The sequence below is a fragment of the Cyprinodon variegatus genome, unplaced genomic scaffold (assembly GCF_000732505.1).
Source record: "Cyprinodon variegatus isolate N-32 unplaced genomic scaffold, C_variegatus-1.0 Scaffold34, whole genome shotgun sequence".
Lineage (NCBI taxonomy): Eukaryota > Metazoa > Chordata > Actinopteri > Cyprinodontiformes > Cyprinodontidae > Cyprinodon > Cyprinodon variegatus.
Genome location: NW_015150487.1, coordinates 1,866,961 through 1,880,600, shown reverse-complemented (window position 1 = coordinate 1,880,600; position 13,640 = coordinate 1,866,961). Strand labels below are relative to the sequence as shown.

The following is a 13,640-nucleotide window of genomic DNA, read 5'->3' as shown; positions in this document are numbered from 1 at the left end:
TTTTTTTTCAGCAGTATATAGGCAAACATTAACAAAATCTCTTCCATACTGGTGCAGAAAATTCTACTTTTTGGGTTCCTTTTTCATTTTCAAGGGTTGGGGGGGTTATGTAAAAGACAAACAGTTACTTGTTGTCAAAGTTCTCATATTAATGCTGTTAATCAAGTTCCCAATTCCTGTGTGGAAATTTTGGAGGAAGCCAAAATACCTGGAGAGAACCAAAGCATGCACGGGAGAACATGCAAACCCCATGCAGAAAGACCCTGGGCCTGGAATCGAACTTGGAACCTTCTTGCTAAAAGGCAACAGTGCTACAAAGTGCACCAATTTGCAGCCTGTTATTACTCTACTTGCAAAATAAGAATTTCTATTTCTAGAGGTTTCCTATTTACAAATCTGCCAAGAAATCAAACACAAACACAAATTGGCTAAATAAACAGTTACAGTGTTGCAGCTAAATTGAAAGGGCCTTAATTTCTTCGGATTAGAGAGTTGAAATGAGTAAACTCAGAGAATAAAGACCCAGAACACACAGGTGATGTATAAAGACATCTCATTAAAGGGTAAACTGCAGCAGGTCTTATCTCCGGCCTCTCTGGCAGGAATCTCTACTTGCAAAAAAAGAAACCAGTTACTAAATCTAGAACACATAATCACGTTAAAACAAATAAGTATACTTAATAAAATAAATTAAACGTTCAGGCCTTTCCTACACTAAACCTAAGGGAGACCTCTAAACCTCTTTGAGGACATTTTAGATATACTGTAGGAGGAAGGCTTTATGCCTTAAGCAGGGGTGACTGAGACAAGTGAAGGTTTAATATGAGGCATTGGAGATGTGACCACAGGGTTAGTTGTTATTGTTGCTGAGTCCAGTTTTTGGCTGCCAGATGATGAGACAAATGGTTCAACAGTTTACTCTTTTCGCTGTCAGCTGATGAGAGATGACATTCTCTCCCTGACTTTTTCACCATAATAATGTTTGACACTTTATCTGTGCAATATGTATCACACATCATTATGACGGTAATGGTAGGAATACTGAAAACTTTTCTCTGTGCAACAACAAAACAATGTGAAAGAGCATTGTGGTGTTTGTGGAGGAAAGCAGCCACATGATTAAAATAATTTGTAATTTGATTAGTTAGACAGAATGAGGAAAATGATCTTGACCTCTTGCTCTTTTTGAAACCATCTCCTCATTAACAATGTTGATAACCCGCTGTGTAAAACATAAATGCACACTGCTAATCAAAGGTCCTCTTCCTCCAGGCATTTCCTCGCTTTGTTTAAAACTATAAACTTTTTCTAACTAACTTCTGATGTTTTAATTTAAATAATATTCTGAGAACATATTCTCAGATGTATTTTAACAAGATGTATTTTAACAAGACTATATTTAATCTATTTTTAATCTTGCCTCTGAGAACACAGCTTTCAGATGTAAAAGATGTTCTGTAGAAGATGAACTGGTGCCCCTAAAGATTACTGGATATATTTGCTTAACAAGAACATAAGCCCCGCTTCCACTGCCACTCGAAACCTGGGGATTTTGGAAGCCCAGTTAGCATTTCTATGCACATTTACCTAGGTAAATTCACTTTCCCAGGACGTTACGTTCCCCTGGCTGTACTCCCACTCCAGACACAGTGCATGCTGGGCCGGTTTAGGGGCTGGCTGTGTACAGCTGCATTGCTTTGATCCACCAACAGCAGCAGTAATCGAGAAAGGCGAATGTACAAGAAAACGTTTCAAAGGTAGAATGAGGGCAAAACACCCGCTTCTCTGGTTAAAAACCTGACCAATTGATTATCTACCCTATTAATAACTCATTATGTCATTTTATATCCTTAACAAAGTGTGTCAGTGCTGCATCCATTTTAAACTAAAGATGCAAAGTTTGCATAGTGTGCTTCCAGTGTTACACAGTTCTGTGTTTCCCTATCAGTAGGTTTGACACAGTGAATGGCCTGATTATGACATCTACCAGGCTCATCTACACTCCAGTGCCTCAGTTCCAAATGTGGTAGAAATAAGGCTAACCTGATGTTAACTGTCAGTCTATTTGCCTGTGTTTGATCACTCTCTTACTTAAGGACATGGTGGGCTTAAAAGAAACGGTGAAAAATCATAGCTGTGCTGCTGTGAAAGCAATTAAGGTAAAGAAACACGATTCAGTATTTATTAGCCTTCTCCCTAACAATGACCTTAATTCAATGAACAAAGATATAATATTGGGAGTGGCTGTCTAGTGGTTAGGGCATAGAGCTTGGAATCCTGAGGTTCAAGCCCCAATCCCACCGACTGCCACTCTGGGTCCCTGAGCAAAAGACACTTAACCCCCGATTGCTCCCCGAACGCCGTACAATGGCAGCCCACTGCTCCCCAAGGGGATGGGTTAAATGCAGAGAGTTCATTCTGTTGCTCTGTACTTGTGACAGTATAATGACAATAAAAAAAAAAAATGGGGAATAAAAAGAAAAATTAGGGAAGTACCATGAGGTTATATTTGTTGTGAACCGGCCTCATGTAAATAAACTAAACCAGTGGATTTGGATACTTACTTAAAAAAAAATCTTGCTTTGATATATTTGCTTATGAAAAATACAAAGTTCATTACTGTTGTGTGTGTGATATTTATTTTGTTCCTATGGTCTTTTACCACCAAAAGGGAAGTTATCTAGCTTCTGTGTAACCCTCACCAACAACAGTAAGCTGGAGGTTTTGGTTGACATTTGGCAACTGCAAAGTCTTCCCTTGAATATTTGACCATTACGTTAGCCCATCCGTCCTCCATCCTACTGAAGCTGAGATATACTTTGTATATAACCAAATTAATGTTATGGTAAACTAATAATCATGTAAAAATTGCAGAAGATTATGTATTTATGTACTTTAAAAGGCCCAGTGAGGGTAGGTAATAATAGCTATGCTCTTAACCTACAGTACATTGAAAATTGAAATTGAAAGATACATTAGAACCTCCTGATATTTACCAGACTTACTTGTGTGTTGCTGTCATTTGTAGTGAGTGTGGTGCTTCAATCAGTGTAGGAATATTTTTGTTATGCTTACGTTTTTGAAACCTATCCAGTGAATGTGATAAATGTTGTTTTTCTGAACTTTTGTTCAGTAACAGTGTTTTTAAAAACTTGTTTTTACCATGTGTGGTAGAAATTGTTACACTGGCTTTATACTTACAATATAGGTGAATATTGATATGTGAGTAGAGTTAGACTAAGCATAAATTAGTTTGGTTCAAATTTGTCCATAACATTTAATGTTGTTTACCTTTTTTACTCATCCCAAGGCTGAAATTAGCATAAGAAAATATCTAAATTTGCATCTTCATATGATTGTGGAGATGTTGAATGGAACTCAGAGAAAAAATGACAGCTGCAGTGTGAAATGCCATTTAATGTGAAATGTCATGAGCTATAAACTTCATCACACACTTTAATTAATGAAGAAGTTGGTTAAAAATTTACATCGTGTAACAGTTATCAGATTTAATTTATAATTTGGCAACTTTTTATAATGAGTATACAAATAATCTATGGAAACCAAGATAAACAACAGATGTTGTTGTAAAAGAAGCTGTTAAATTTGGAACTGAATTAAAAAGCTGTAGATCTCCATATACCAAACACTTGACCAGAATGAAAAATGAAAATGTTCATCCAGTCATGCTTTTTAATGTTTTCATGTGTTTTATTTTATTAAAACAGGCCTTTGACACAAATGAGTTTAGTTTATAATAAAGTAGCCTACAGTAGTGCTATTGAACAATAATAATCAGTCTTGCTAACTGAATTTAGATTTATTGGAGTTAGATTTAAAGGTACTTGAGTCAGGTCAGGGAAAAGAATGTGTAAAACCCTAATCAGACTAAACATTAGACACAAGAATTTACTTTTAGATGTATTTTTCATTTGGGTTGAATTCAGCTTTGATTTGAGGTTTTTATTAAGATTAATCCCCTTTTCCTATTTTGGGAAATATACAATATTTCTAAACTAAAACATTGCTGATCAATGGGGAGAAAAATGCCCCGAAATATGCTATTGACAAATGCTTGCTGTGTTCAAAATTCAAACTACTGACCCAAAATGGAACATGTGTCTTATGGAGATGGTAAATTGCCACTTTTATTCATTTAGGCAGAATACCACATAGAACCATGAAGTGCTGTGACTTCCATAGTTGGCCAAATTTGAATAAATTGTAAACTCTTGTATATTTCTGCAAACAAGGTAGGACTTTAACAGAAAGAGGCAAAGGGCCATAACTCACCTTGCTTATTGTCCTTTCACCATATTTGCATCTTTTATTATTTGTAAGTGCTTCCATTACAAAGGCCTCTTTTGTCCAGCTGGTGAAATAAATTATGCACTAACAAGCCACAAATCGGTAACATTTCTTTCCAAGTGGTTTTTAAAAAGTAAGTTAATGAGAATTGAACATTTGTTTGAACAGAAATTACATTTTTTTTGTATTTTAGACATTTTAATTTCTGAATCCTTCTTACTTTTGGTTACATACAAATGTTGTTGTGTGCTACTGTAGGTCAAAAGAAGATCGCTTGCTATTTTGTTTTCATAATCTGCCTTGAACCTCTGTGGCTGACAATATAATGCTTGAATCACTGTTGATTGATGTCACTGTAGATTCAATTGCGGAGTTTGGAGAATGCCAGTCCTCTTTAAAAGGTACTTGAAAATTCAGCCAAACAAAACAAGCCAACTCAATATAAACACTAAAAGGTTTGTTTTGTATTTCGCTGACCAAAGGTAACTGTTCACATTAATTTGGAAAAAATCCCAAGTATTTACTAGGATGCTGTTTGTTAATGTTTCATTCTGAAATTAATTCCTCTTAAATATTTATTGTCTTAGTTTCTTTTAAAATATAGAAGTACTAGACCCCTTAAATCTGTTGAATCTTCTGAGACCTTTATATTTAACACAAATGCATCCATATGATAAGAAATTACAATTAATAAACTGGAAGTTAAAAGTGTTAGTAACGGTTCACTAGGGCTTTTTCATTAAATCCAACTCTTAAAAGCAGTAAGGCAGGCTACATAAAACAAGACAGATACTTATAATAGTGTGTATTGTGAACACCTGTTTGAGCTTACTGATAATGTGCTATTTGTTAGTCCCACAAAATAATTAGATTATTAATTGGTAAACTTCATATACATTTTCTAATTTCAATTTCAAATCTGTCAAATATGTTTTATGTTTTTTAAGAAATTATTTCCAATTTCAACATAAACATTTTCATGAATAACTGCTAAGAAGTACAGGTACATCTAGAAAAAAAATACTAAATATATACTGAACTGTTTTGTCTCCGTTTAAGAAGTTAAACTTATAAAATACTGTATAGATTCATCAGAGATTCGGTGTCTGAAATATTTAAAATATTACATATGATCAATCCAAACAAGGCTTCTATAAAGTAATTTATATTGCCAAAAGTCTGGACTTATCTCCTTGACTCACGTTTGAACTTCAGTGACATTCCATTTAATCCATAGGATTCAATGTGACATTGGCCCACCGCTTGCAGTTATAGCACCTTAATCTTTTCTAAGAAGGGAGTCAACAAGGTTTAGAACCTCAATAGTGAGACATTTTCTATCTATCTACAGATAGCAAATTTGTGAGGTCATAAAACAATGTTGGATTAGAAAGCCTGTATGTCAATCTCTGCTCTAATTCATCCCAAAGGTCTTCTTTTGGTTGAGGTTCAGACTGTAATCGGGCCAGTGAAGCTCATCCATCAATCTGTCTCATCCATGTCTCTATGGACCATGGTTTGTGCACAGACATGTTGTAAGTGGAATGGGCCATCTTTAAGTTGTTTCCACAAAGTCTGGAGCATGGAATTGTCTGATATCTAGCAAAATCTGAAGTATTGACAACTCCATTTACAGGAATTAAGGGACCACCACCTGTTCCTGAAAAAAAAATAAATAAAAAAACAGCACTCCATAACTGCAAAATGTTTTCACCTGGCACGATATAACAATACAAGTCTTATTGTTCTATTGACCACCATAGTTGTCCATCAGATCACCAGATAGAGAAGCCTAATTGGCCACTCCAGAAAATGTGCCTTTAGTGTTCTAGAGTTCAGTGGTGGTGGCTTTAAACTACTGCATCTCACATTTTGTATTGCATTTGATGATGTATGGTTTAGATGCAGCTGCTTGGCCATTTTCATGAATTACTCCATATATTGTTTTTGCTCTAATTTGAAAGCCACCTGAAGTTTGGAGGTCTGTGGTTAATTACTCTCCAGAAAATTGGCAACCTCTAAAGCATCTGCGACCCCTGCTTCATCAATTTATGTTGCCAACTCTTCCTGGCTGAGTTGCCGTCCAACCAAATCCTTTCCGCTTTGTTATAATGCAACTGACTGTTGAAGGTAAAGGGCCAGTACACACATATCAAGTCCATGGACCTGAGAACACTTTACACTACACTCAGTCATTCACCCATACAAGCACACATTAACACAGTGATGGGAGGTCAGTCTGCCCTGTATCAGCAAGCATGGTGGGTGAAATGTTAAAATCATTTGATGATGTCTGAATAAGGACACATGGATTGAAGCACCATTTGCACTGTTCAAGTGGTGTTTGGTCACCATGTGGGGAGTCCAGAGATCCTCCACTCATCCAGTACAGTTTGCAGGTTCTGATCCGTTTGGCTAACAGAGTAAATGTGCCATTTGCTCTCTGAGGCAGCATAGAAGCACAGTTCACAGCAGTAACAGTGCTTTCTAAATGTGACTTCATCTCCTGTACATCAAGTGTTCCCAGTTTAATGTTGTTTTTTTTGTGTATAGCGACAGTAGATTTAAAACTGCTGTTTAGAGCAGACTTTATCTAAGCATTGAATAGTTTTTATTAAAGCCAAGTTTTGAAAAAGAGGCCTCTTCCCATGACAACTATAGCACTACCTCCTCTGTGTCCACACATGGATCATCAAGTGATGTGGACTCACAAACGCTCAAGCGGATTGGCCGGCTGCAGGTTTTCAGCTCTAAATATGTCAAATAAAGCAGTGAATTGAATTGTGCATTTGAGGTACATGGAGAAAAGAAAATTAAGACCAATTAAAAAATAAGACTTCAACAAAGAAAATAAGGAATGTGAGACTTTTTAAAGCCTTGGATTGTTTTGCTTTTCAAATATACCAGTTTTTAACACCATGAAACTCTGATTTAATAACACAACACATAAAGAAAACACGACTACAACCATTCATTATTTATCCTGCAAGCAGAGCAACATTATAGACACATTTTATTTCCTGTGTGAAAGTTATAATTTGTTGTTTTCTCAGTTTTGTAATTTTCTGACCTCGTTGGCTAACCTGAACCTATTCTGGTTTGCAAATTACAGGGAAATGTTAAAGAATAGTTAGTAGCCCACTTTTTCCAGGGGATCTGCAGTAGTGGCGGACCTTGCCATACTGAATTTTGAGCTCACTGTCTGGCCTTGTATATTTCTAAGGAGAGGAACAGGAGTTGAGGTGATAACAACTAAAACAAGAAGGAGGGAACGAAGGAAAAACAGGGGTGGAAAGGGATTAAACTGGAAAGAAACAGCAAGAAACAATCTGATGTATGTTATTACACAGAAAGGCACATAAGAGATGTGGGATATGAGTTTGTGTGACCTGCTGTCACTGGAAAGAAAGCACCATCCATCATAACCTCTATGAGCCACTGTTTAAATTAGAGGCCTGGCTACCTCAGCAAGGGACAGCTAACATGAAGGGCAAACTAACCTGCCACCAGAAGGCTGCTGAAATTGGTCTAAACATTGAGAGTTTATTCTAAAAAGCATGAGTAAAACAAGTTAAACTGCTGCAAAGAGGATGATGAATGAAAGACAGCATGCTTTGGAAAGTTGACTATGAAACTTATTTGACCTTTTGACACTTAATGTACTCAAAAAACGTATAGTGCACTCATTGCTCTTGACAACTACCATTCTTTTTTGTATTTCTACTCAAAACAAGTAGCAGGCACACAATGCTAACAAGCGCTGGCAGCTTACCTCTACTCAGCTTTGGTTTATCTACTTTGAACCAAACAACATATTAATTTTTAATAAATTATACGTAGTTTTACATAATGCATTGCACAAAAGAAACAGCCTTTTGCTTTCTAACAAAAATTCTAAACTACTCAAACAAAACTATATGAGTTTTGTTTCCTTACATTAGACCTTGTGGTATACTCTAAATTCGTATTGTTTGTTTTGTTTTGTTTTTTTATGTGGGTCCTAATTTTTTTTTTAGCTTTTTCCCGTTTGATACTGTTTGGAGAGTTTGAGGTTTAGTGGGCACAAATCCAACAATATAATTGGAAGATCACAATGACTAGTGATCTCTTTTGTGTTTTTATTAATTAGCTAAATGCAGGACATTTTAGGGCTTTAATCTCTGAAATTTTGGTTTGTTAGAATTTAATTTAGCTTTTTGTTTATTTAATTTAAGGTTTACTAAATGAGTAACAGCATAATAGAATAAGATAACAGCATGTCAAGTAATAACACGTTGCATACAGGGCCATGAAAAGAGAGGTTATATTCTCTCATTGTCTTTTATGAAACTGATAAAAAAAAAAAAAAGCAACAGTCGGGGTCGTGAAACAACTCATAGTTCAAAACACAAAGTTGTTCCAGTTCATGTTCATTTTAGAATCTTTGCTAAGTACGGTTTTAGAAAGCTGTATAATTGAAGCTGTTCCTTCACCTTTATCATATTGACTCATATGTACTCTTGTAAAACAGTAGTCATATTATATTTATTCTGTTTTTTTATTACAAAATTAAGTATTGTAATTTAAACTACAGGTATGGAACCATTGCCAGCTCCCAGGGATCAGTGTGGGTTTGAGGGTCTTGCTCAGGGAGCCAGAGTGTCAATTCGTGGGAGTGCGACTTGAACTCAGAACTTCTGGATTCCAAGCACAATGCCCTAACCACTAGGCCGCCACTCACCCAAATGATAAAAGATAACAAAAAGTCCTCATTTTGTTTTCTCTTACCAATGATTGTCATTCCTAATGAATACAATAAAATGAACAAGAAAAACAGGTAAAGAAAATATTTTTAATTAAAAAATTTTTATTAGATATCTTTAAGTAAAGATGTGTGAGCAACATTGATAGCATAGCATTTAAAAAAAGAGAGGCTGTTTACTTTATAATATAAAAACATATTTCACCTATGATTCAAACAGAGAAAATCTCCATTCACTCTTTTCAGATTGTGTCATGTGAGTTTGATTCATTTTAATTCAGCTTATTTATACAGCGCCAATTCACAACACATGATCCCAAGGCACTTTACAGTTCACCAGATCATACAGTCAAATTAATTTAAAGTTTTCTATCTAAGGAAAGCCAGTTGATTGCATCGACTCATTGACTCGAATGCAATCCCTCACACTTAGCATGCTTGTAGCGACAGTGGAGAGGAAAAACTCCCTTTTAATAGGAAGAAACCTGAAGTGTCTTTGCACTCGACACTTCAAATGTATTAAATACAGACTAAGACAAACAGGCAAAAAAGACTGCTCTTACTTATTAGCTTTTTTCATACACAATTGTAACTGTGCCTGGTTAGTAGTTCAGCTTTGTGTGATACCAAGTTTTTACATGCTTTATTAAACATCTCCTATATTTTAAATGAAATACCTAATGAGACGATGGTGAAGGGAAACGTGACCGATATCAATGTCATAAACATATAAAACATGTCAGTGGAATGCTATTTAGAATGAATATAAAGTATGGAGTATTTACTACACACATGGACTGTAGGGTTTTATTTTCTTAAGCAAAAAAAATCCCAATGGACAAAGAACATCAGAACAATAATAACAGAATAATAATAGATATATAAAAATGGAAATTCCAGCATTCCTCTGTGTTTTACCTCGGATTTTATGACAATTATATATAGAATATTTGTATGATGCTTGAACATTATTGATAGCTATTGTATTATTATTGCATCTCAGTATTTGTTTACAGTTCTGAGTGTGTCTACTTTTTGTTTTCAGGAGGTTTCCTTATAATGGGAGACCTAGACTGAGACCATTTGGAGTGGCTGCCATTTGCTTTCATCTTGGTTTTATAATACGTAGTTTAAAAATGATTCCTGATATTGTTATATATGTTAACTTAAAAGGAACATCACTTTTTCCTAGTTCTACCTTAGACATAAGTGCCTATTCAGAATGTCTGCATGAAAAAGACAGAGCCCACAGATAGATGTTTTACATTTTACCATAAAATAAGGAATTTTCTTAGTATTGTTTTTTAACCTTCAAAATACAGATTGTATAGCTGAAAAAAAATTAAATAAATAAAAACTCCTACTGCCTCTGCTTATTGTTCTGGTGTATTAGTTCACCATGACCTAAAAGAAATGGAGAAATTATTGTTGTTTAGAGATCAGATAGATTCCTCTATATGCTTCTTTTCCTTACTCACAAACATATTATCAGTCTGAAATGATGCTTCTTTGATCTTGCTCAGCTTCTTGCATTTTGTTTAAACCTTACAAAACTCTGTCAAGAGCCGCAGAAGGTTTTTTCAGAAACACTGCAATGTGCCCACAACACAAAATAGAGAGAACTCAAAAAAAGGTATATAAAGAAGAATTAAACAAGTAAAAGTCATATAAATTAAGCAATGATAGATATTTACATGCATCTTATAATCTGTTACTTGCGCACATTATTTGCCCTTATGGTTTTACATATTAAATAGTTTGCTAAAGTATCATGGATAGACCTTCTGAAATCTAAACTTTCTCACTCTTAAACTGTTTTGTATTCTTGCTCATCAGTGCACTCTCACAACTTATGATTAAAATTTGAATTTCTGCTCAGAAAACCCCACTGCATTAGGTGCTGGGATAATTCAGCCTTTGTAGTCTGAAATGACAATGTAGAGCGAGAAATTGTTCTTGGCAGTGTACTTGTGTGGTGGTATGTTTTATGCAAATTTTAAGACTGTGGCTACAAGAAAACAGTAATCTCAGGTTTTATCTAAAAAAAAACAGAAATGTTTGATCCAGTTTTATTAATCCAAAAAATAAAGACGTGATAAGATTCCGACCCTGTTCTTGTACCTGTGACTTTGATGTTTTCTTTATAATGATCAATTTGTCTCTTCTGATCTGAAAGGAACGCTGTAGCGGTTTTATCAGGTATTATGCATAAGCAGCCTTCAATAAGGCAGCTTCTGTGATTTGAAATTAATGGATGGAGGTTGGCTTTTCTCTCACGACTGCTTCCGTTGTTCCTTTTCAGTACCTCTTTGATGAGCAGAAGCAGGATGACTTACTGCTTCCTACATTAGGAGGGCAGAGCACATAGTGTGAGGATGAATTACTCTGTATGACAAAATACTGCTTTTTTAAATGAGCTACAAAGAGTTTTTGGATTCATCATCGTGGCTGTATTCAAGCTAAAACAGGCACAATCTATATACAAAATGAAATATGATAACCTCTGTCTGTGAGGAAAATTAATGAAAAACACCTGGTTTATCTAAAGCCATAAAAACAGATGAGAAAATAATTTTTGGTAACACAAAAATATCCAAAGAACCCATCCCACCATATCTAATGAAGAAAGTTATGTATAAATAAAGAATGACCCATAATAAGATATTTACAGAGGATGTTTAACAGCGTGAAGCCAAACTCAGGCCACATAACTGCTAAATATGTAGAATTAACCTGTTTGACAACATGAATACAACAAAAACAATTCAATAAACATCCTATTATTACCATATCAAACAAAATTCGAGAACATTGTAAAAGAGTTACTCAAATTAAACAAAGCCAAACAAAGAATTTTGAGTGATAATTATTTTTCTTTGTGACCTCAGGCATACTGAGATTATGCAACAGGTATTTCTTCAGACCGTAAAGCAAGGGACCAACACAAACAGTTTTGTTGTGGTCAATCTGACTGAGATGATGATGATGATGATGATGATGATGATGATGATGATGATGATGATGATGATGATGATGATGATGATGATGATGATGATGATGATGATGATNATGATGATGATGATGATGATGATGATGATGATGATGATGATGATGATGATGATGATGATGATGATGATGATGATGATGATGATGATGATAGCATAAAATGTTATCTTAAACAAATAGTTTCTGCGCTTTCATGTAAGCGCAGAAGGGGGGTTCTTTGTCATACTGTAGTTTTTTTTTTAAAACAGCTGTTTTCTTTCAGTGGATTAAATTTTCATTTGAAACATTACCTTGTTTCTTTACTAAGTTTCTCTTTGTCCAAAAGAAATAGGAAAAAAATAGAACTGTAAGGGGGGAGATCATTATTTCACAGTGCTGTATGTCTTTTAAATTTTATTCTTCTGCAAAGTTGGCACTCTTATTAACAGAAATGCTACAATTTTGCTTTGTTCCTGTAATAAATGAAAAAAATATATATTTTCTTCTCATTTATCTTTAGATATGGTGACATGGTACCAAAAACCATTGCTGGGAAGATTTTTGGTTCCATCTGTTCTCTGAGCGGCGTGCTGGTGATTGCTTTGCCTGTCCCCGTCATCGTGTCAAACTTCAGCCGCATCTACCACCAGAACCAGAGGGCAGACAAACGTCGAGCCCAGAAGGTAAAGCTCCTGTCTTTATAGAAAGTACGCAGGCTTATTACCTGGTTATGAAGAATGTGAAAAGGTTCAGGGTGAGGTATTCTTTGAGCTTTTGTAGTTAATTAGTAGATTGAGATTTTTAGTTGAAAGTATCTCTATTTGAAAACTTATGCCTATTCTATTCTATTCCCATTCACTCTATTGTTCAGCATAATTTATCATGCACGTTATAGCACTGACTAGAGATTTGTTTCCAGTCACTTTCCTGTCACCCTAATTCAATAACCTACCTATTCTTTCTCAGACACACAGACAGATTCACACTTCAGTATGAAGTGCCAAATATTACTCAGCCACTCACCATAGTCCCCCTGTGGGCTTGACCTTTCCACAAGGCTAGATAAGTGCTATTAAGTTAGGAAGCAGCCACTGATAGCTAATTGAGGAGGGGAATGTCTGATTTGAATCTACAGAGGTGGAGGTTGCATTAATGAAGGCACTGATTTGAATCACCTTCACAATAATCTACTGACCTCCCTCACACCTCTGCAATGTAAAGGCGAACTGACTCTGCGTTTCCCAACAAGGTCCGTTATAATTACAGTTTATCTGAAGTGCAGGGAAGTTGAAGAGAAGAGAGCAAAAAACGGCAAAAAACTTGCCAATATTCAGATTTTCCCAACTACCGTATTTTCACGACTATAAGGCGCACTTAAACGTCTTTTTTTCCCCTCAAAATGTGCGGTGCGCCCTATGTGTGTTGTAACTGCGACTTTTGAGACCACCTCATTGAGGAGATGATGAAAGAGTGGCTGAATGTAAGGAGACCAGGTGTTTTTTTTCCACCCATCACCATCACCATTAATCTGTGACTCCATGCATGCCCATCTCACACCTGATGTGCAAAACATGGTGAAACAAATTAATGCTGTGCCCGCTGTGAA

The 13,640-nt window shown here is 35.5% G+C and overlaps 1 protein-coding gene across 2 annotated transcripts in view; it reads left to right on the top strand.

The window, feature by feature from the left end:
• LOC107103020 (potassium voltage-gated channel subfamily D member 3-like) overlaps nt 1–13,640 on the top strand; it is a 116,707-nt gene that overhangs the window by 77,007 nt on the left and 26,060 nt on the right. For both annotated transcript variants that reach the window (XM_015402539.1, XM_015402534.1), the window contains exon 3: nt 12,555–12,717. In XM_015402539.1, coding sequence (XP_015258025.1) covers nt 12,555–12,717 — 163 coding nt within the window. The remainder of the gene's footprint in view (nt 1–12,554; nt 12,718–13,640) is intronic.